Consider the following 23,762-nt stretch of genomic DNA (forward strand, 5'->3'; position numbering starts at 1 on the left):
CCCCCCTCAATTACTCTCTTGTTAACATGTTATAATTGTTCGATGTAAAGCGCTACCCCAGGCGTCTGTTTGCGTTACACTGTGAACCGATGTGATATCATTGATGAATGTCGGTATTTAAAAATTTTAAATAAATAAATAAATAAATAAATAAAATTAAGGGACTTCCGGAGACTTGACCAGCGAAGCAGGCAGGCCTTGTGCCACGAGACGCCCTACACAACCCACTGTGGGCCAATCACGGACCATGTCGCTGGCACGCCTGGAGGAGGGGACGAGAGAGAAAACCAGGAAGATGAAGCTTAGAGATGAGGAATGGAAAATCAGGAACTTGACATCAGGAACAGAAGCCTCAAGGACTATCTAGAGACCAGGAACATGGAACAAAGAGGAATTCCAACAAAGAACAGGAACACGAAGACTATGAAAGAGCGAAGAACTGGAACTCCAAAGTCTCCTGGAGTGAAGAGGTGGTAAAGGAACTCCAGGAATGAAGCAACTCCTAGGGCAAGCAGGCTGACGTCATCGGGAAAGGCCGCGGAGCTTTTCCTGACATGGGCCTTTTACATTTTTAAGAGGGGTGCGCGCATGTGCCTAGGAGAACACAGCAGAAGCAGCATGTTGGCATTAGTACATTAGTGGCAGCATCAGCGGCACTCCTAGCCGCTTAGAAGCAGGAGATAGCAGCGTTAGGAGCTGAGCAGCACCTCCGTCCGTGAAGACTGGTGGCAACTCAAGGACGCATCAGGGCAGGAGCGGCAATGGGAGGGGGAGAGGCTGCCCAAGAAGACAGGTCCACGCCATGAGGTGAGTGAGACCGCTCGCGGGATTCACAACAGTTTAAACCTCTCACTAATTTTCCAAAAATTATGGGTGAATTACCTCAAGTAACTGAGAAAATACTTTATGGAAGTTTTACATCTCCCACAAGAGAAAATTCCACCGATTAATAAACTGTACTTTCTTCCATTTAGATCTGCAGCTGCTCAAGCTGCCTCTCAAATCTCTCCTGAAATTGCTGATTGGACTCCTTTTTTGGAATCTTCTTCACAAGAGATTATTGAGAGGGGGGGGGGGGGGTGTTATTAGTTTCCTTTTTTATTGAATCAGACCTAAGTTTGGTTATGAAAGTTTATTTTCGTAATTAAAATGTTAATTTCCTGGGTCAGCTAGTTAGGATCTATCCTGACCTGGCTAGGTCCACTCAGGAAAAAAGGAGAGGCTTCCTGGCCATGCGTCAGGAGGTGCAGGCTTTAGGATCCTCCTTTTGTATTGTCGAAATTAGATCGGCATGTTATATCTTTTTTGCTCCTGAGCAATTGAAAAGTTTTCTGGAAAGGAGAACGCTGGCTGCTCCATCTTTATTCTTAACTGATTAAGAGTCGACTGGTAAGGTTTTGGATTGTTTTTTTTTTTCATGTTAATGGCCTTTTTCTATTTCTTTGGTGTTTCCTGTATTATTATTCTCTTTTTTTTTCCTCCTCCCCACCACCCATGGTTGGAAGGGTTTACTTTGAAGAGAATTTTCTCTTTGAATTATTTTTTGATGATTTGTTTATTTCTGAATACTTCTAGTCTCTTCACTGTTTCTGCGCAAAGTTAATCTTTGTAAGATTTTTAAAAATGATAATTAAAAAGTAAAAAACAAACAAAAAAGTAGATAGACCTTGAGCAACAGTGTGAAGAGCAGGTTTGGCAGTGTCAGAAATTGAATATTAACTTCACTGGCTGCCCTTCACAAGTAATTTGAGATTTGCTTATGATAACAAGAGGTTGGAGTTTGTAGTTTTCTAGCAATATGTGGTTACTATCAAGCACTTGGTAGGTCTCATTTTTATGTTGCTTACAAGTACTGGACAAATGTTTACAATACAAAGCTTAGGACATTTATAACTATTCCATTTTGCTTGCTGTATTACAGTGAGGGCATTTTTGCTGTTAATTAGATGAACTAGGATTTGTTGGTAATGCTCATAAAACTAGCATAAATCTTGGCAATATTCAAAAGGCCGTTTACATGCTTAAATTGCACTTATGCATATAAAACCTATTGACAATTGAATAGCATATATTGTAGCAATTTTCCAAAGCCCACTTTTTGTGTGTAAAACCCAGTTTTAAGCACGTAAATCCTTTTGAAAAATTACCCCCATGGAATTAAGGGCCTGATTCAATAAGGTTTTTCACCCCCCATAGACCCAGAACAGGAGAAAAGGTTTAGTAAAGCGGGCCCTTAGAGAGCTTTTGTAGGTTTTTACTGCTTTACCCACAGTTCAGTTCAATCATTTGTGGGAGACAGAACTGGTTCAAAAGAACTGGAGTTGGACAAATGTTATCCCTTTTCACAAATGTAAGGGTACGGAGGAGACTGGTAGCTACAAACTTCACCAGGATGGAGAAGGTGGGGGGGAGTTGGGGGGGGGGGGAGGCGGGCAGGGTTCCACAGGCAATTGCAAGCCAGTAAAACATTAAAAACACATTGCTCTTTGATCGTACCCGAGGAGCTGAACATTTTCAGGTGAGAGGAGGTTCCTTGTACACCAGCAAGTCAACAAAACAATAGCAAAAAAAAAAAAAAGCGCCCTGGGGCAGGACTGCAGGAGCTGACCTTTTCAGGCTGGGGTAGGAGAATGCCTGTAGCAGTAAAACGTCAAAACAATTTAAAATAACCTGTAACAGCCATCAGATAAGATGACAGAAGCCAAACCTTGCTGGTTCCAAGGGCAGCATCAAGCCAGCAAAACATTAAAAAATAAAAAAAGATCCCTGAAGCATGACTTCAGGGACCAACTCTTAGCTAATGAAGAGAGGGATTGAAGGAGAGTTCCATAGTCAATGGTAAAACTAGGAAAAGAAAACAAAACAGAGGAGCCATCAAGCCCTTGCTGAGAGGAGGGAGAGTAGACTGTCTTACAGAAAGACCCCAGGGACTTGTCTTGTCTCCTTTGTCCATTCTTTGTGCTCCGTGAAGCGGTTTCTGATTTGTTGTTGGAAGTCAGTAAGAAGCCTTCCTATTGGCTATTTCTGTGGTCTGAGAGAGAATGTTTTAGTGTGCCAGCTTCTTGTTTCTCTTGTGAAACTGTTACTGCTAGTCAAGGAGGTTTTCAAATCACTGTTAATAGCGATTAAAATTTGCATCATAAAAACATAGCTAGTCTTGTTTGCGATATGTTACTGGGAAACTTGAACCTTGGTGTTCATGCGGCAGGAGAGGGCAGTGGGCAAACAAGAAGGGGCATGGTTCTCTTTATCTGTCATCATAGTCTACTTCTTTGGAAAGTCCTCAAGACTAGGTTAATACCAGCTATGATATTGACTAGAAATATGTAGCTATCTGCCAATTAAAACATACAGTTGGTTTACTTTCTGATCAAGGAATGAGGTGGTGTTTGACCTTATAATGCCATCAAAGGTCACATAATCAATTCTCATTTCATGTTAAAGGTGCTTCAGAGCATTATAGGGTAACCCACAGAAAAAAGCTACCCACTGCCAATGTAAAGAACTAACATAAAACAAATGGAGAACCTTAATAATCAGAGCAGGTAGACATTCCTTAATTTGATAGGGAATTAGGGCATTACTATAATCAATGCTACTGAAGAAAATAATAGATGTGACTGTTTCTGTTTTGAAAGATTAAATAGAACTATGGATGTATCCAGATGAGTTAATTGTTTTAATTTGCCTGCTTATTTTAAAGCATTGATTTATTTAATCAGCGTGTTAATGAAAATATATAAGATGTCAAATCTATGTGCATTGTTATGTACTTGAGAAAGCTAATATTATAACCTACATAGGGACAGGGTCTCCAAATGAGTTTATTTTGCATAGGACTGAACCTCATTCCAATCTCAGTCTCTTAAATTGATTGCTCATGCTCTCCATAGTACTTGCAGTGTTCCAAAAAGAGCTGTCTCCTAGAGTTTATAGGATGTAATATGTATAGACAACATAGCTGTTGGCGCCCTTTACAATTAGGACTATTTCTATATCCTGTCATATTTTCTTGGTCACAGATTGCAGCCCTAAGTGCTTGAGGATCTTCTCTTTCTCTCCATTCTCTTGAAAAAGACATTTTGCTCTGACAATGATAGGCGAGAGGAACCTATTGCATTGAAAATTCTCGCTGATGTCTGAAGTACATTATACTTAGTATTCCTCAGACATTTCATGAACTCTAAAAGTGTTTTCAGCTCAAATATAAATTTGGCTGGTCCTTTTTTCCATGTCAGGCAAGTCATAGATTCATCCACATAAAGACATTCATTTAGGATTTGAGCAGTTTTTAGAAAAGATCTTGCCATATGTTTTCAAATGAAGCTTGATAATTGTTGCTAAAAGAAATGGACTAGGTAAGGCTCCTAATCATTCCCATAACACACAACATTATCTCTTTGTTTGGATCTGGGGATCTACAAATCAACACAGATCTTGTTGCATCTGGATCCTTCTCTGTTAAGTGTATCTATAGAAAAACCTTCTTAATGTCTGCCATTATTGCTATTTATTTATTTTTAATTTTTATATACCGGTGTTCCTGTATGACATACAAATACATCGGTTTACATTTAGACAGAACGAGTTCGCCCGGAGGCGGTATATGGAACAAGGAATACAGGAAACTGGGATAGGGGAAAACTATAGTCAAGAAAGCAATATTTAACTACATGAAGAAGTGTGCTCAATAATAATGGGAGATAAGTGAAAAAAACATCTTGGGTGAGTAACAATCAATAAATTACTGAGGAGAATACAGGAAGGGTCCAGCGTGCCAAAAAGCAGTCTTAATGCACTCAGAGAGTGGGAAAAGGCAGAGGAATGAGCAGGCTGGATGCGAACAAGGGGCTTATGTTTCTGGAAAAGCTTCGCTGAAAAGCCAGGTTTTGAGTTTCTTTCTGAAAGTCGTATGCCAAGGTTCTAGTCGGATGTCTGGAGGGAGCGCATTCCACTGACTGGGGCCTGCTGAAGAAAAGGCGCGTTTCCTTCAGGAAGATTTTGCTGGGGGGATGTAGAGTGTGCCTTTGTATGCACCTCTGATGGGTCTAGATGATAGATGGTAATGCAGTTGGGAGCTTAGGTAGAGCGGGGAGATATTGTGCATTGCTTTATGGATAGTTGTGAGAGCTTTGAAGAGGATCCTGGATTTAATGGGGAGCCAGTGGAGGTTCTTAAGGATGGGGGTGATGTGTTCTTTTTTGTTGGTATTAGTGAGGATTCTGGTGGTGGAGTTCTGAACCATCTGGAAGGGTTTGATGGTGTTGGCCAGGAGCCCCAGCAAGAGGGAGTTGCAATAGTCGATTTTCGATAGGATGACGGATTGCAGCACCAAACGGAAATCGTTGAAGTGAAGTAGTGGTTTCAGCTTTCTAAGGACTTGCAGTTTGTAAAAACATTCCTTTGTAGTGGTGTTTACAAATTTTTTAAAGTTTAGCTCTCACATGAGGAGATTGATTTAATTTGGGAAAGGTTGATAGAGGGGTTCCAGTTGGATAGAGCAGCCCATTCAAGTCCTCTTGTGAGATAATTAGGATCTCTGTCTTGTTGTGATTGAGGACTAGGTTGAGGCTGTAGAGCAGGTGATTTATTGATTGAAGGCAGCTGTTCCAGTGTGTCATAGTTTTGCGTAAGGATTCTGTGATCGGGATGAGAATTTGAACTTCGTCCGCATAGAGGTAATGTTTTAGCTTTAGATTGGTGAGTAAGTGGCAGAGAGGGAGAAGGTAAATATTGAAGAGGGTCGGTGAGAGGGAGGAGCCTTGGGGACTCCAAGGTTTGAGTGTACAGGATGAGATACTTTGTTATTTATCTTGACCTTGAAGAATCTGTTACACAGGAAGGAATTGAACCAGCTTAGAACAGTTCCCTTGATGCCTATGTCTGCGAGACGATCTAATAGAGCTGAATGGTTTACCGTATCAAAAGCCGCGGAGAGATCTAGGAGAATCAGGAGATAGGGTTGTTTTTTTTCCAGGTTTGTTAGGATGGTGTCCGTTAGAGATATAAGGAGGGATTCTGTGCTTAACGATTTGCAAAAGCCGAACTGAGAAGGTGCGAGTATGTTGTTTTCTTCAAGGTATTCAGATAGTTGCTTGTTGACTATCTTTTCCATAAGTTTGGCGATCAGAGGCAGGTTAGCTATTGGGCAGAAGTTAGCTGGGTCTGTAGGCGACAAATTTGGTTTTTTTAGTAGGGGTTTTACGATTGCGAGCTTAAGCTGGTCAGGAACAAGGCCTTGAGTTAAGGAGCAATTTATGATATCAGAGATTGGCTTTGAGGTAGTGTTTCTTATGGAAATGAGAAGGTTAGTTGGAATTGTGTCTGAAGGATGAGAGGAGGGTTTCATTTTCTTGAGAATATTTTCTATCTCAAGAGATGATGTGGTCTCGAAGGATTCAAAACTTGAGTTTTGCTTAGGTAGGGTTGCGAGAGGGGGAGGGGGCAAGGGGATGGATGTCGTGAAAGGGTCGGTCAGGTTGGTGATTTTTTTCTTGAAGTAGTCTGCTAATTCCGTGGCTTTGTTAAGCGCTTGGTCATCTGGAATAGTGGGAGGGGATGGGTTAGTGAGCGCTGAGACGTAGGAAAATAGTGCTTTTGGATCAAAGATGAAATGATTTAATATTTAATGCATCCAAATGATTTAATATTTAATGATTTAATATTTAATGCAAATGATTTAATATTTAATGCAGCCAAATCTGGATTCAGATATGATTCAGGTAGGAGAATGAAAAGTGATCCTTCTCATATGAGGATGCACCAAACTATTCTTAACTTGGTATTAGACTTTCTTATTACTACATGGTGAGGCAAATCTGGATTCAGATATGATTCAGGTAGGAGACCCAGATAGGAGATTGCCATTCAATGAAAAGTGATCCTTCTCATATGAGGATGCACCAAACTACTCTTAACTTGGTATTAGACTTTCTTATTACTACATGGTGAGGCAGGTAGTACACTACACCTTTGCCTTTTCCATTGGAGTCCCTTCATATGTCAACATTCTCTGCCATTCACTCTGGAATTTATTCCTGGATAACATTGTTATCCGCTGTATAAGTGATACTTGTAAAAAATTTCCTCATGAGATTATCATATCTTCTCTTGGCAACCTTAAAATTGTCATGTATGTTTTGCTGAATGGACTGCCATAGTAATTCCATTTCATATCTGCCCTGTTCATATTTCACAATATCAGAAAACCATTTCATTTAATTTCATTTATAGCCCACTTATGCAGTAGCACTAAGCGGGAAACATGAAAACCACACAATCATTAAAAAAAACAAATAATAAAACAGTGTTCTCAACATAGAATCAATAACACAATAATGATCTATTATACAACTACAGCTAAGAACATATGTAAAACAAAATTCACGATGAAATGTGCGAATTAAAAATTAAAATAAGCAATTATGTAGCTGACCATTGTATATGATAGAATAAAATACAATAAAAAGCTTGTCTGAATAAGGCAGTCATTAAAAGACTCCTGACTGTCTTAGGGCAATGTTCTAATAACATATCTTGGCTCAATGTGTTCCAAAGTCAAGGTGCTGTTACTGAAAATGCTTGTATTACACAAACGAGCATTTCTTATAGATGGCACTTCCAAAAGGCCATAATCCATAGATCGTAGGAGCCTATTCGGTTTATAAATTGTCAGACGCGTGTTCATCCATGCACAAGCATTCATTGATAACAATTTGTGCACAGTTGTTAAAATCTTGTATTCGATTCTCTGATGAATGGAGAGCCAATGTAATTCGGTCAATATCGGCATTGTGTTCTCTCATACTGCAACTCAAGATCAGTCTCGTGGCTGGGTTTTGAATACTATCTTTGGTAGGCCCAAGTACAAGGATTTATAGTAGAACACAGGAGAGAGTATTAATGTTTGGGAGTATTACTGTACGGAAAAAAATCTGAATCCAATAATGATTTCAAATTCCGAATTAGTTTGAGTTTGTTGATACCAATACTAATAACTGCCTTGATTTGAGGACTAAAGCTCAGGATCGAGTCAATAAGGACACCTAAGTTCTTGGCTTGGTCCACAATATGTAGATCATCTCCATTGATCTTGACAGTTACCGTGTTTCCCCGATAGTAAGACACCCCTGATAGTAAGACGTAGTGGGAATTTTAGGGGGGTCGGCTAATGTAAGACATCCCCCGAAAGTAAGACGTAGTGTTCAAAAAAAAATTATTTTTAAATACCTGTCGGAGGGCCGCGTGGGTCCAGGCGGCTGGCGGCGGGAGCCGGGTGGTCGCGTGTTAAATCTAGGCCGCGGGCGGGTGGGCGCTTGTTCCAGGCGGCGGGGGGACGCGCGTTAGTTCGAGAAGGGCGGCGGGTGGTCGCGTGTTAAATCTAGGCTGGGTCGCACAGGCGCGCATTCATTCACTGCCGGTGGGGGCAGCCCCGGCAGCCCCCACCGGCAGTGAATGAATGCGCGCACAGGCCCACAGCGCCTGTGCGACCCCTGCGATTCGGCGCTGGGGGCTGCCGGTGGGGGCTGCTTTCGGCGCTCAAGGCAGTCACATGCCTTGAGCATGTAAGGCATGTGACTGCCTTGAGCGCCGAAAGCAGCCCCCACCGGCAGCCCCCAGCGCCGAATCGCAGGGGTCGCACAGGCGCTGTGGGCCTGTGCGCGCATTCATTCACTGCCGGTGGGGGCTGCCCCCCACCGGCAGTGAATGAATGCGCGCCTGTGCGACCCGGCCTAGATTTAACACGCGACCACCCGCCGCCCTTCTCGAACTAATGCGCGTCCCCCCGCCGCCTGGAACAAGCGCCCACCCGCCCGCGGCCTAGATTTAACATGCGACCACCCGGCTCCCGCCGGCCGCCTGGACCCACGCGGCCCTCCGACAGGTATTTAAAACATTTTATTTTTTTTTGAACACTACGTCTTACTTTCGGGGGATGTCTTACAGGTTTTTTCCAATATAAGACATACCCTGAAAGTAAGACATAGTGGGACTTTTTGGGGTAAAAAGAAAGTAAGACGCTGTCTTACTTTCGGGGAAACACTGTAGTAGTGAAGAGTTCAGAGTGGTTTGCTAAATAACCACTATTTCTGTCTTAGAGACATTTAATGCTAGCTTATTGTATGTAAGCCAGGATTTGATAGCAGTAAGACACAGTGAGATCGTCGCTGAGGTTTCATCCCAAGTGTTTTCCAGGAGAATATAAAACTGGATGTCATCAGCAAATAGGTGAAAGCCTGCACAAATTTACAAATTGGGGGCCAGATAAAGATTAAATAATAAGGAAGATAGGGCTGAACCCTGAGGTACACCTTTCGTCATAGTGTGCCATTGCAATGCTTCATCAGATTCTATTCTTATCTCCTCATATCACCTTCTCTGGTCTGATTTCCATGACTAGCATCTGTGACACTGACACTAGTGCTTGTAATATCCAACTTAAAATAGTTTCCAATGCAACCAAGGCCTCCTTCTGCCTGACACAACCTTCTAATAAAAGTCTGCACTAATAAGGACCATCATTTCAGAATCTTGTTCCTTTATTCCCTTCTCTTGCAGTTTCAGTTCTAGAATCATAATAATTGGAGTGCTTATTTTTGGTGTTTCCAGACCTTCTAATTCCATGCTTTTCTCTGCATCCGAGAGATTTCTTAGGATAAATCTGACTGTTTCTTTTAGTCATCACTGGCACATGGTCTCGCTATTTTTTTTAAAGCAGACTAACATGTATGTCTGTTTTGAAAATTAGGGCTATTATAAAAATCAAATCACACAAACTGTACAAAACCGTACAACTGATACATTCCATTTATTTTACAGATTAGTGCCCCATAAGACTTCACAAGGTGGCAACAGAATAACGACGTGACCGTGGAACAAAAAAATAAAGATTATTAACATTTCTTAGTTTTAGTAATGATATAAGAACAATGTTAAGCAAAAATACTAAAGTAAAGTTTCTATCTTGTGAATTACTGCCGGGTAAGATCCCATCGCCGTTCTTTGTGACCTTGGGCAAGTCACTTTACCCTCCACTGCCACAAGTACAAACTTAGGAGCTCATAAACTAAGCAGATTTTAAAAGCCTTGTGTGTACAAAAACAGCCACATATGCATGTAAGTGGGCCCTGTGGGAGCTATGTGAATTTTAAATAGCCGACAGAAAAAGGTGTTTCAGTTCTGATACACGGAGCCTCTGAGTTTCCTTAGCCAGCATGCACATGTTACTTTGCTATGGCTCTTAACTGGGGGGCAGGGGGGGGAGAGAAAGAGACCCTTTATAAGGCTGCTTCATTCTCTATATATGGACCATTATAAGGGGGCATTTTGATTTGGGGTGAGTTTTCGGGAGGCGGGTTGGGGTTAAGGGGGGTGTTGTTACAGACACATTCAAAGGTATTTATTGTAAAATTGACATCAGTAAAGAATTTTAGACCTTCTAAGTGATGAAAAGGAGTTGATTTGTACAATGCAGCTAGCAGAGGTTGCAGTGTACATGTCAACTCCTCTTGTTAGAATTGCCATCGTTTATAAGATCTAAAATTCTTTACTGATGTCAATTTTAGAATGAATACCTCTGAATGTGTCTGTAAGAACCCCCCCATCTCCGACCCGTCTCCTGAAAACTCACTCCGAATCAAAGTGCCCAGTTACAATGGTCCATATATAAAGAGTTGTGCTCTCTCTCTCTATAAAGCTGCAGACATACACACTTGAAGGTTATTTTATAAACTACTCGTATACTTTATAAAATAGCGCATGCGCATTTTCCATGCCTAAATCAGAAATAATGCAAGGTATTTCAAATGCCTCGTGCTATTTGAGGCCCTGCACTGCACATATTTAGACTCAACTTGAACACATTGTACAGAGAAAGGCAAAAGCGTGCAACTGCTTACATCAACCCAGGAGCTTCCTAATCTCTGCTGCTCTTCTCCCAGCTTCACCTACAGTTTCTTCTGAGAGTTTTAAAGGTGCAATGATCAGTTTTGGCAATATACATTGACAGATTCAATAGGTACTATTTGCTCTGTGTCACATAATTTATTTATTCAAAATATGCTTATCGCTTTTATTTTAATGATAGAAAATGTTAAGCTGACATTTGATCTTCTTGCTTGTGTGCTATTTGTTCATTCTAGCCTCTCATGGCACTTTTTTTTGTTCACTTGCAGGTGTTATCTATACTGCAGATGTGCTTGACAGAGAAACAACATCATCGTACTGGTTAACAGTCTATGCAGTAGACCGTGGCGTTGTTCCACTATATTCTACCATTGATGTCTACATTGAAATTGAAGATGTGAATGACAATGCACCCTTGACTTCGGAGCCCATTTATTATCCCACTGTCTTGGAAAATTCTCCTAAGGATGTGTCGGTCCTACTGATTCAGGCTCAGGACCCTGATTCTAGTTCCAGTGATAAATTGACCTATAGGATCACAAGTGGAAATCCACAGAACTTTTTTGCAATAAATCCTAAAACAGGTAGGCAAATACCATTAATACTTTGATTTTATGGCTTGCTTAGCTCAAGATTAGGTTATTGTTTGTTGTAGGTGAGGTAAGCCTCAGCAGATTCTTTTTTAAAAAGTGGTTTGTTCCTGGTTTTATTTCTGCTACCTTACATTTATTGTGTTTACCTTTTAAAGATAATTTTTTTATATGAGTGGCTAATTTGTTTTTGTTTAGTCATTTGCTCCTTAAGTTTTAGCTTGAATTTGGAATGATAGAATCCAAACACATTTCTGTACCTCTTACCTAAAATGTTTACAGTTATCACATTTATAAAAACCAAAGCTCTAACATGCTCTGTAATTCACACTTTCTTAAGGGGCAGAATGCACTTATTAATAGTAGGAGTCCTGAGTTAATTGCAGTCAGCACAATTGTAATCATCCAATTCTAAAACAATCTTCCCATCAAAAACATGAAAAAACATAATGTGAAATACCATGTGAAGGTATTTTTCAATTCTTTCGTATATAAATGTAATGTAAATGTTATATAATGTAGGTGCAAGGAGAAGAGAGGAGGGGTTGAGGAAAGGGAAGAGAGAATAAAAGAAGTTTGGCTGTTGTTTTATTTCATCATAATTCTTTTTTCGAAATATCCAGTTATCTACGAGGCGACGACAGATAGTTCAGTCAGCCACATGAGCAAGGATATATGATCATAAAAGGAATATTTGTTTTATTGATTTATTTATCTTCTACTTAAAAGCAAGAGAGGAAGCTGAACAAATATAGAATTCTATTTAAGGGCCTGCTGTAGAGAGAAAGAAAGGGGAGCAAAACTCTAGAACAAGACACCTAGAGGCTGAAAGTTGCAAGAAGAGAGTTTATTATATATTATAATGAAGAATCCTAAATTACATGGAAATCTCCACATATTGGAAGACTTCTGATGTTTCAGCAAGATAGTGTGAAGAATGAATTACGTCTTCCGAGCTCTTCTATCAGTATTGTCATGTAAATATGGTTAATAGTCATTTGGTATCTGGGACTAGCCATTTTTATGAGTTAAAATCAGTGCGTTGCCCATACTAATATAGGCACAGACCTCTTGATGATTCCTTCAATCCGAAAATACATTTAAATAAGTCTTCAACCACACATCTTGTTTTGTTAGGTAGGTGTGCTTTTATAAGGACGAATTTGTTATCCTATCCCAGTGAGGTTCCTACTTTACTCTGTGTTGTAACTGGCCCATAAATGTAAAGATTTGGTTTTTAGATTCCAGGATGCAGCTGTTTGTGTAAGTTGTGAAACAGGAATAGAGTATTTTATCTGGCCCTCATGAGAGGATATAAAATGTGTGTGTGTGTATATATTGCATTTATAAAAATCTGTGAATCTAAGTTGTGATTCTTTAAGACATATAGTTATATATTTATTATTCCCAAACGTTAGGTTTAAAAAATCAATGAAGCATGCCGCAAGCACACTCTGCTTTTGAATAGCCTTGTGACCATGAAAGCAGCATACAAATGAGTGAAATAAATACATTTTAAAAAAACCCTCAGATCTGTTCAGGTTAATATTTTATAAAAGTAAATAAAACTTTATGATTAATCAAGTTCAATGAAAGGCTTCCTTTTGCGCAGTCTTGTTGCAGGGTTGAATTGGTTTCACGCTGGGTTTGGACAGTGAGCAGATGAAAAGAATGCATTGAGTTCAATTTTGTTTCAAATGTCCTGTGCTTCCAACTCTTATTGCATTCATGGATTTGTAAGTCAGACAGAAGAAAGCATCTGCTGTAGTGGGGTGATAGGCAGGGGGAGGAGATGATACTTTTTAAAGATATATGGTTTTATGACTACTGGGGTTTGTTTCATGGAAAATGTTATTTCCTAAGGAAAAAAATCTTAGTAGTTCTGAAAGTTTGCATCTTGAAACATTTATTAGCCTTGCAAAGGTATCACCTCTACCAAGCTACTTTGCTGAACATGTAGTTATGATTGCATTAATAAAAGCAGGACCATGAGTCTAAAGGTAAAATTGAACACAGCTGGGAATATTTCAGCCTGCTATTATTGGACTAGAGTTATCAGATAACTCTGTGAAGGGAGATTTTTTCACTATAAGTGGAGATTTGATCTATTGTAGCTTAAGTAAATCTTCACATATTACAAATGTGTACGAGAAATTTGCTGTAAGAGTACCACTGGTAGAAATTGGTTATGATGGAGTCTCCTGTTGATGATGTTGTATGAGTGAGTTTTCATTACCAACCTTTGACTGTTTGTTTCTATGTCCATTAAAGTGGTATAAGACCGATCCTTGACCTGCAAAAGAGATCATAGATGGTGTAGGTGATACCTGCAGTTGATGAAATTGTGGAGTTGGCTTTTCTGTTCTCATGTTTTTTTCCTTTTGTGCTTGTGTTTGCTTGGTTTCCAAGTTTTGGATGTCCAAGTCACCAAGCTTCCTCCAGTTGTCCCTATTCTTGGCCATATCCTCTCAACTGTTGAGGTTTACCTTGCAGATTTATAGTTGTGTTTGAGGGTGTCCTTGAATTTGAGATGTGGTCTTCCCTGTGGTCTCCTACCCTTTTATTCAGTTGGCCATAGAACATAAATTGGGATTTCTAGTGTCCTGCATCCTCATTACAGACTTGCCCACCATTATTCCCTCCATACTAGAACATTTTCAATTGCAGATAAAACCACTTAATGAAACAATTATCTCTGTGCTCTGAACACCCCTGAAGTAGATAGTGAAACACTGACCTGTGATGGGTGTGGATGAAAGAAAATTGTGTTGAAGGTAAGAGTTTCATCAAGTTGTTTTATATGATGGCCTTCTTATAAACTCTTTCTGTGCATTTTTCTAGTGGTTATTTCTTTGCTGTATTGTATATTTTACTACTGTTGGTTTCTCTTTTTTTTTGTCTGGAGGATTTTCCACAGGCCATTGCAATTGATTGTATTGAAGACATTTATTAGGTCTGTAAAGGCCATGTACAGATCTTGATTTTGCTAAAGGCCCGTCTCCTGACTCAGTTTGGCTGTGACTTCTCATCCAGGTCTGAAATTGCACTGTGATTCTAGCAAAGTGCTGTCCATGAGTTGCTCCATCATTCAAAACAAGTAGACTGAGAAACTGCAGAAGGCCCTTGTCAGACTCAGGAACTGGACAACTAAATGGCAGATTAAATTTAATATAGACCTAAAGTGCAAAGTGATGCACACATGGAAATATAATGTTAACTATATATACACAGTGTTAAGCTCCATATTAGGAGTTACCATTCTGAAAAGGATCTTGGCATTATTGTGGAGAATATGTTAAAATCCTCAGCTCCGTGTGTGGCGGTGGTTGAAAAAGCAAATAGAATGGAGAATTAAACACTATCAGAATGTCTTTGTACAGATCTTTGGTGCAACTGCACCTTGAGTATTGTGTATGTATAGTTCACTCCATTTGAAAAAAGATACAGTGGAACTAGAAAAGATACAGAGAAAGGAAACAAAAATGATAGGAGATGAAGGAAGACTAAACAGGTTAGGGCTCTTCAGCGTGGAGAACAGACGATTCAGAGGGTATATTATAGAAGTTTATGAAATCATGAGTGGTGTGGAACAGATAAATAGGAAGTAATTATTTACCCTGTTAAATAATACTAGAACTATTATTATTAGTCTCCGTGATATGCCAATGTAACTCAGGCATATTCATTGTGGATATCCTGAAAACCCAACTGGCTATTGGATCCCCAGGATAGGTTTGGGAAGCCCTGTCTTATACAGTTGTTGATTAACGCATCTTTGAAATCCTGGGGAATAGACCTATGCTTCCATATGCACTGGAGGAGTTGGGTATGTTTTAATAGCACATAATTGCCTCCTTGTTTGAAAATCTTGAGTGGTTGGGGGATTTTACTGGCAAAAGCCTGGCTGACAGCTTGACCTACCTCATGCAATGATAGTGGATTTTCCAGCTCTACCAGTATTCATTGGGGGGTGCTATTCAGAACCTCTTCAGACATGCTGGAGGGGAGATTTAGGAGAAAATAGAAACGTTATACCCAGTGGTTTAGGATTTTGTCTTCTTTATTAGTATTTTAATACCATGTGTGAATGAATGGGTGCAATTTAATATAGAGTTGTAAACAGCTCAGAGACCCTAATAGAAAAGTTTGCTATGTTTACCCACTGCTTCATGAAGTTCTTTGGCTTTCTTTTCCCATTTGTTTTTCATTTACTATAATCAGGTTTGAACTTTATGCTTGACTTGGAGGTAGTGAGCCTTCTTTTCTGGGGACTTGTCAGTAATGAACTCACTGTTAAGTGTATGCATTTTGTGTAGAACTTGAGTTATTTCTGTGTCATTTTCATCAAATCGGGCTTGATGTTTCCCTTTATACCACTAGATTGGATATCACTTTAAGAGAAGCAAAAAAGAGGGCAGTTTTCAAAACGATTTAGGTACGTAACTGCCTCCCTCAGTGCAGCTAAAAGTTCATGTGGCGTTGCATACCACACAGAGTTTTAGCCCATTGAGAGGAAACATGCTTAGGTTGGGGAAAGAAAGGTTCACTAGGAAAATTGGGGTAAGGACTGTCTATGTCCCAGTACCAACAGTTTGAAAATGGCCCTCATAACGTACATTCATTTCTTTGTGTGTGTGTATATAGTGAAAGCTCATCCAAGGATGGGAGAATACTGTGAAGTGTAGGACTGGCTCAGTCATGAGCATTTTTATATGCAGGAACAGTTCTTTTGGAACAGCCTCCCTGAAGAGCTGCGGGGGGTGGGGGGAGGGATTTAAAGAGTTTTAGAAAAAAAACTAAAAGCTTTTTACTTTAATAAGGAATTGTAATTAAATTGGTTTGTTGTGATATTATGGATTGATATTATTGGGAATGGTCTGTTTAATATGCTTCACTTGGAATACATATCCAGTGCAGCTCACTGCTTCAACGGCAGGGGGAATGAAGAAAAGAGGATTTATATTCAGCCAACAACCAACAAGGACTGAATTGCACAGGCTGGGTAAACAAATAAGCGTGGGAGTAGCTTGCTTATTGTGGCGGTTACTATCCCTAACCAATTAAGCTAGATACTTCACTTAGATGCAGCTCCAGCACTGCTCTCTACATCAGTGGTGGGGGTGGAAAGTAACTAGAACCAAAACGTTACTAATAAGGGCCAGGAGTAATAGATAAGTATAGAAAAAAAAATAAGTGTGAAAGATTGCTGGACAGACTGGATGGGCCATTTGGCCTTCTTTTGCTGTCATTTCTATGTTTCTATGTAATATTTTAGGAATTTTTTATGGGTATGTACATTATGAATCTTTATTTTGTAAATCTGCTCTGTACATTGGATGTGCAAGTAGCGGAATATAAAACTGTTAAATAAATAATACGCATGGAGATGTGTGGTAGTAGAGAGTGCAGGCTGAGCTCGGGTGTACTATGTGGTAGTAGGGAGGAGATTGGACAATGTAGAGGAGGGGCGCAGAACTGGAGACTACAGCCAGAAAGAGGGGCAGAGCTCAATTTCCACATGTGGTAGGAGTGGATTGGACAATACAGAGAGGGGGAGGGCATGGAGCTGAAGCACAGGGAGAGAGAGGGGCGGAGCTCAATTTGCATATGAATGATACAGATGCGTGCCAGCTTTCCTCTGTATTATAGATATATATATGAATATAAATATATACTGTATATATATTTTTCCCCCTGCTCTGACCAAGTAATGAGCTTTGCATATTGTCAGAGATGAGCCTTAGTAGACAGAGGCCTTGCAGAAAGTAAAATTGTGGATTTATATATGATTTGTTGTAATGCACAGAAGATGGGAAAATTATTGAGGATATATGGAGTAGGAGGTTGGGGAATAAAAGAAGAAACTACATATGGTTTTTGGCTTATGTGAACCCCGCAAGCAGGAATGATATATTGGTTGAAGGTAGACTTCAGTTTACCTTTGTGTCTCAAAATTCGAAGACTTCCTATGAATTAGGAATTCAGTTCAACTGTTTATCTGGGGATTTGGGGTGGGGTGGGGGCGATGGTAATGGGAAGTAATACTGGAAAGATGGGAGATGGTCATTTATTACTTCCAGTGCAAATAAACTAGCTTGATTCTAACCAGAGAGGGTGGTTAAAAGGAAGTGCTACGACCTTGTTGACCCACTAGTGTCATTAACAGTGCAATGCCAGGAAAACTAGGGGATAGTAAAACTAGGTAAATATAATAGAGTTATAAAAATAGATTGAACGGGGCCATAAATTCTTCATGTGTATGGGTGTTCATTTCACAGTGGAGCTCCTCGGTAATTTACTGCCCTGATTTACTGCTTCTGTGTGCTCTGTATTAATTCAAACCATCCTTCCCCTCCCTTCCCCCATTTTCTCTGTTTCTTTTATAGTATATTCAGTCAGTCAATTTATTTATGTATAGTTATAGATCATGGATTGGAAGAGAAGGGAGTAAGTCTTTTTCCATTTTTTTTCCTATAATGGCAACTCTCATAGACAGTTGCTCAATCAATACAGCTCCCCTTGCTGGGTGGGGTTTGGAAGGTAGGGATGCTTCCCTACAGTTAAAAATAAATGTTGATGTTTTCAGTTATATGGCTCTGTTTTTAAAAGGGATTGGACAGGTGTCTGCCCGAAAGTTTAGCGGCAGTGGATGTGGAGGACCTGGGTTGAATTCCCGGCTCAGGTCTTACCCTGCCTGGGCCAGCCAGCTGAGGCTGGGTAAGCTGCAGAAATAGCACCCATGGTCCTCCTGGGGCAAGGCGGATAGTCCCAGTCATTGCGCAATGATGACACCTAGTGGCTGGATTTAGGGCCCATGATGGCAGGCTTCTGGATTGAGTCCTGGTGCAGGGGCCTCTTCTGGGCTAAGTGAGTCGAGAGGGGATAAAGAATAGAAGAAGAAAAAAAAATCCCAGGACAGTTGCTGTTGATAGCTCGTGGCTTGGTCAGATCTTGGCTTCTATTTCGACTGAGCTTGAACCTCAAAGGAGCAGGAGGAAACCACGGAGCCCAAAAACCCCAAGGGATTCTGCAGATGTCTCTGTGGCAACACTCATTTGAATATAAGACCCCTGCTGTTTAAGTAGAAAAGATTTTGCATTGAATGACAGAACAAATTGGTTATGAGAGTACTAAAAAAAAAAAAAGTATGTAAATGCATACTGTAATTTGCTGTGGAATTCTTCAGGAAATATGGCTCTTTAGGAGGCATTTTACTGCACTCGTAACAGAAGTCTAAGACAGTAATCTGTATGAAATGTCAAAAATCTGCAAACACAGTAACTTAAGCCAAAATCATTTATGATTATCATACTGTGCTCTTTCAGTAGGAGCTCTTAGGATTGCTGATAAACAGCCTATCATGCTTTAATACGGCAGTGTGCTTATTTAAATTTGGGGATTTCTAAGAGAGCAGCAGGTTTTCCGGAGGGTCATTATCATATAAATAGTAATTCTGATTCGAGGGCTATACATCACAACTCATAGAAAAAGCATTATTTTCTTTCTAAAGTAGAGTTCCTAAGTCCTGAATGGTATCATTCGTGAAACCTGGATTTGCATGGTCCTAGAGCTTTCTGTGCATAAACCAAGCCAGAATGAAAAAAAAGTAGAATTGTCATTGGTTTAGAAATAGCAGAGGTGGAAAATTATTTTGAGAACTTTGGTGCTAGGGGAAATGTTTTTCATTTTCCTTCTAAGGCAATGTTTCCCTCGTTGCTCGGGGAGTTACCCCCTAGCCTGTCTGAAATTGAGGATAACCACAATGAATATGCACGAGATACATTTATATGCACTGTTTCCATTGAGTGTAAAGCAATCTCATACATATTGTGGATATCCAGAAAGGTGATACTCTAGGACTGACTTAAACAGTGTTTTAAGGTGCTCTTTTTCTCCACCCTCCTCTTCTTTGTGTTATTTAATAATGCTGTAATGACAGCAGATAAAGACCAAAATTGCCCATCCTGTCTGCTCAGCAGGATGTTCAGAGTTGTACTTGCTGCTCAGTGCAGGTTACCCCCATGCCTTTTGTTTAAGGTTATAATGACCACTCCATTCATGTTACCTCCATTCCTTCTTGGAAGCACACTATGTTCATTTCAATTCTGTTTTCGGCTGAATAACTGCCTACTTCTTCATTAACATCTTTTTGCCACTAGAAATCTACTGTGTTTATCCCATGCTTTTTTGAATTCTGTTATTATTTTTATCTCTCTCACCATCTCTGGGCGGGCATTCCAGGCATCTGCTATCCTTTTCTGGAAAAATATTTCACATTTCTGAGTCTACTCGCTTGGAGTTTCATATGATGACTCCTATTTCTAGAGCTTCCTTTCCATTGAAAAAGGCTTGCTTCTTCTGCATTATTAATATTTTTCAGGTATCTAAAAGTCTGTATCATATTTCCCTTGTCTGTCCTGTCCTCTAAGATATTGCGTATTTAGGTTCTTAAGTCTCATTTTGTATGGCTTTTTGTGCATATCCTACACCATTTTGGTTGCCTTTCTCTGGACCACCTCTAGCCTATCTCTACCTTTTCTCAGCCTCCAGAACTGGACACTGTATTCTAACGAGGCCTCACTGATGTCCTGTACAGGGGCATTTTTATCTCCTTTTTTTTTCTGTTGCCTTTCCAATCATATCCCTGTATTTCTCCTCCCTCCCTCATCTCTTCTCTTCCTTTCTCATGTTCCTATGGAATGCTTGCTCTATTTCCGACAAGCTTGCCTACATTCATGACCTCTTTGTCTCTCATACACTTTATCATCTCACCTGAGACTTGGCATTTCCCTGAGGACTCTGCTTCATTTGCTGTTCTTGGTCATGGAGCTTATCTTTCTCCCGTACACCTTGCGCATAATTGTGGTGTCAGACTGCTTCTCTGCCCCTCTTGTAGGTTTCAGCTCCTTCTTCCACCTCAGTACCATTTCCTTTCTTCCTTGAGACCCCACTCCATCTGCTTATTCACCCTACTATCATTTTATCGAACCCGTGATAAACCCCCTGCCCCTCCTTTCTCACCGACTTTGATTACTGACTTTTTATTCCTTGAACCATCTTCCCTTTTCCCCTTATCTTGTGGACTTTAACCTCCACGCTGATGACTCCTCTGACTGTTAATACCTCAAAACTCCTTGCCTTAACATTCTCATTTGACCTCCAGCTCTGCTCTGCCTTCCCTACTCACCAGCACGGCAACTGCCTTGACCTCGACCTTACTTCCAACTGCTGTATCTCAAGCTTCTGCATCTCAGTCCTTCCCCTCTCAGTGTATCATCCAATAACTGTCACACAAAATCACCCTCCCCCACAGCCTCGTCCAGTCACCATCAACATCTTCTGGGATGTCCAAACTATCGATGCTTGTATCCTCTCCACTACATCTCTTTTCTTCTCCGCTACATTCTGTAAGTCAGTTAGGAAGTAGTTTTTTCTTAAACATATTATGCTATTTTGTAGAAACTCTTGCCCTTCCTCTTATCTGCCCAGTAAGACGCACCAAACTCACAGAGTCATTTACCATGCTCGATATTTTATCATGTGGGGGCTGTCCTGCGATAGTTTGCAGATGTCACAAAAAATTATGTAGAGTACTTAATCTTAAGCGGCTTTGTGATGAAGTGGAAGGAGGACCTTGTGAGACTGGAAGATTGGGCTTCCAAATGGCAGATGAAGTTTAATGAGCACAAGTGCAAGGTGATGCATAAAGGGAAAAATAATCCATGCAGTAGATACACGGTGTTAGTTTCCATATTAGGAGTTACCACCCAGGAAAGAGATCTAGGCATCATAGTGGATAAATACATTGAAATCTTCGGCCCAGTGTGCTGCGGCGTTCAAAAAAGCAAACAGAATGTTAGGAATTATTAGGAAGAGAATGGAAAATAAAACAGAGGATGTCATAATGCCTCTGTATTGCTCCATGGTGAGACCGCACCTTGAATACTGTGGGCAGTTCTGGTCACCACATCTCAAAAAGGATATAGTTGCACTGGAGAAAGTACAGAGAAGGGTGACCAAAATGATAAATGGGATGGAACAGCTCACCTATGAGGAAAGGTTAAAGAGGTTAGGGCTGTTCCAGCTTGGAGATGTGAAGGCTGAGGGGGGATATGATAGAAGTCTAAAAAATCATGAAAGGACTTGAACAAGTTTAATGTAAATCAGTTATTTAACTCTCAGATAATAGAAGCACCAGGGGGTACTCCATGAAATTAACAAGTAGCTCATTAAAATAAATCGAAGAAAATTCTTTTTCGCTCAGCGCATAGATAAACTTGGGAATTCAATGCCAGGGTATAAGGTTTCAAAAATTAGTGTTTCTGGGTTTAAAAAAGGTTTGGATAAGTTCCTAGTGGATAAATCATAAACTGCTATTACAGTAATTAATAAGCAGTAGTAGCTTGTGATCTCTCTAATGTTTGGGTACTTGCCAGGTACTTGTGACTGAGGGGGTCATTTATCAAAATGCGCTAAGGCGTTTTCGCATGCGTTAAGGGCTTATTGCATGCGAAAAGCCCCATTAATGCATGCGATAGGCCCTTACCGCATGCGAAAACATGTTTAACGCATGCGATAGCACCATATCGTATGGTGCGATGCAAATTTGAAAAAGAGGGGTTAGGGGCGTGGAGTGGGCTGGGTTTGCCAGTCTGCGAAATGCTATCGCACAGACTTAACGCCGATTTTAACTACACCGTTTTGAATAGCATTAAGCCATGCGATAGCTTGTGTTACCGGATGGTAAGGTTTCATCACATTTTGCGATGTCTCCTGAAAGGCCTGTTTGAGTAGATTTAAAGCTCCCGGAGCACCAGGAGAGAGAGAGACTAGCCGTAGTGTCCTCTCCCTAGATAGGTATTTGTATCTCTATGGTAGGCCCACCTAGTAACTTGAGTTGAGGTTTAGGTATTAGTGTAGGGGGTTAGGGGCCACTTTGACATTCAATGTTAGACGTACGAACAGAACAGTAGTCTCTCGTGAACATTTGATGACCCTCAGAATGAGGACACTCACCCAAAGATGAGATTTGGGCAATGTTCTCTCAACCTAGCTTGACGTTACCATCAAGCTAGGTTATTTATTTATTTATTTAATGAGTTTTATATACCGTCATTCGGAAACGTCAAAATAACTCCATCATAACGGATTGATGGGCAATGTTCTCTCAACCTAGCTTGATGTTACCATCAAGCTAGGTTGAGAGAACATTGCCCAAATCTCATCTTTGGGTGAGTGTCCTCACTCCGAGGGTCATCAAATGTTCACGAGAGACCACTGTTCTGTTCATACGTCTAACATTGAATGTCAAAGTGGCCCCTAACCCCCTACACTAATACCTAAACCTCAACTCAAGTTACTAGGTGGGCCCACAAATACCTATCTAGGGAAAGGACACTACGGCTAGTCTCTCTCTCTCTCTCCATCTCTCTCTCTCTCCATTAACAATGGTCCCCCAGTATTTGAATGCAGGAAATACAACAGGTATGGCACTTATTGCACAGTCTGAAAATGTTATCGCAAGTTGCGCTAACTTAGCTCTTCTCATAGGTAATTAGTGCAAATTGTGATAAACTGTATATTAGCATAAAACATGCTCCTTTTGCTATCGCATGCGATACTTATCGCATTTTGATAAATCCAGGCCTTAGATTGGCCACTGTTGGAAACAGGATACTGGGCTTGATGAATCCTTCATTTGACCCAATATGGTATTTCTTATGTTCTTATTTCCTCCCTGACAAAATATTACGGCATTGTGTGATACGATATTTTATTGCGGGAGAAACCCATGATAAAAAATTGTGCTGCAAAGCTTATCCTAAGAGTGCAATGGTGGCCTACCTCGGCCGAGGTCATTATAGCTTAAAATGGCCTGAGACTCAAAATGACCCCCCCAATATGCTGAAAAATCCCTGAGTATCAGTGGTGTTCCCTGCCACCTGTAGAGGCTGCGGTGACCCACACAAGTTAAAAAAAAAAAAAAAAAAAGTTGTAAAACACATGACACCACACTCCTCTAAACCCTCCCCTGTGTATCTAATACAAAATCCCTCCCGAGGCAAATGACCTCCCTCTTCAAAGCTCCCCTGCAGCATCAACTCACTTCTGGGGTCTAACAGTCCCTACCACTAGCCTTTCCTCCCATCCCACACCATGAAAAAAGGCCCTGTGGTCTGGGAGGGGCAACGTTTTATTCACCTATGAGAGCCTTTACTTTGCAGCTTCTCACTACCTTTCCTCACTTATTTCTTCCTACACCCTTCC

At 40.5% G+C, this 23,762-nt stretch overlaps 1 protein-coding gene across 3 annotated transcripts in view; it reads left to right on the forward strand.

The window, feature by feature from the left end:
- The window catches only part of FAT3 (FAT atypical cadherin 3), a 1,056,928-nt gene that overhangs the window by 484,147 nt on the left and 549,019 nt on the right, over positions 1 to 23,762 (forward strand). For all 3 annotated transcript variants that reach the window (XM_029602305.1, XM_029602306.1, XM_029602307.1), the window contains exon 3: positions 11,175 to 11,489. In XM_029602305.1, the coding sequence (XP_029458165.1) occupies positions 11,175 to 11,489 (315 nt within the window). The remainder of the gene's footprint in view (positions 1 to 11,174; positions 11,490 to 23,762) is intronic.

This window comes from Rhinatrema bivittatum, chromosome 5, assembly GCF_901001135.1.
Source record: "Rhinatrema bivittatum chromosome 5, aRhiBiv1.1, whole genome shotgun sequence".
NCBI lineage: Eukaryota > Metazoa > Chordata > Amphibia > Gymnophiona > Rhinatrematidae > Rhinatrema > Rhinatrema bivittatum.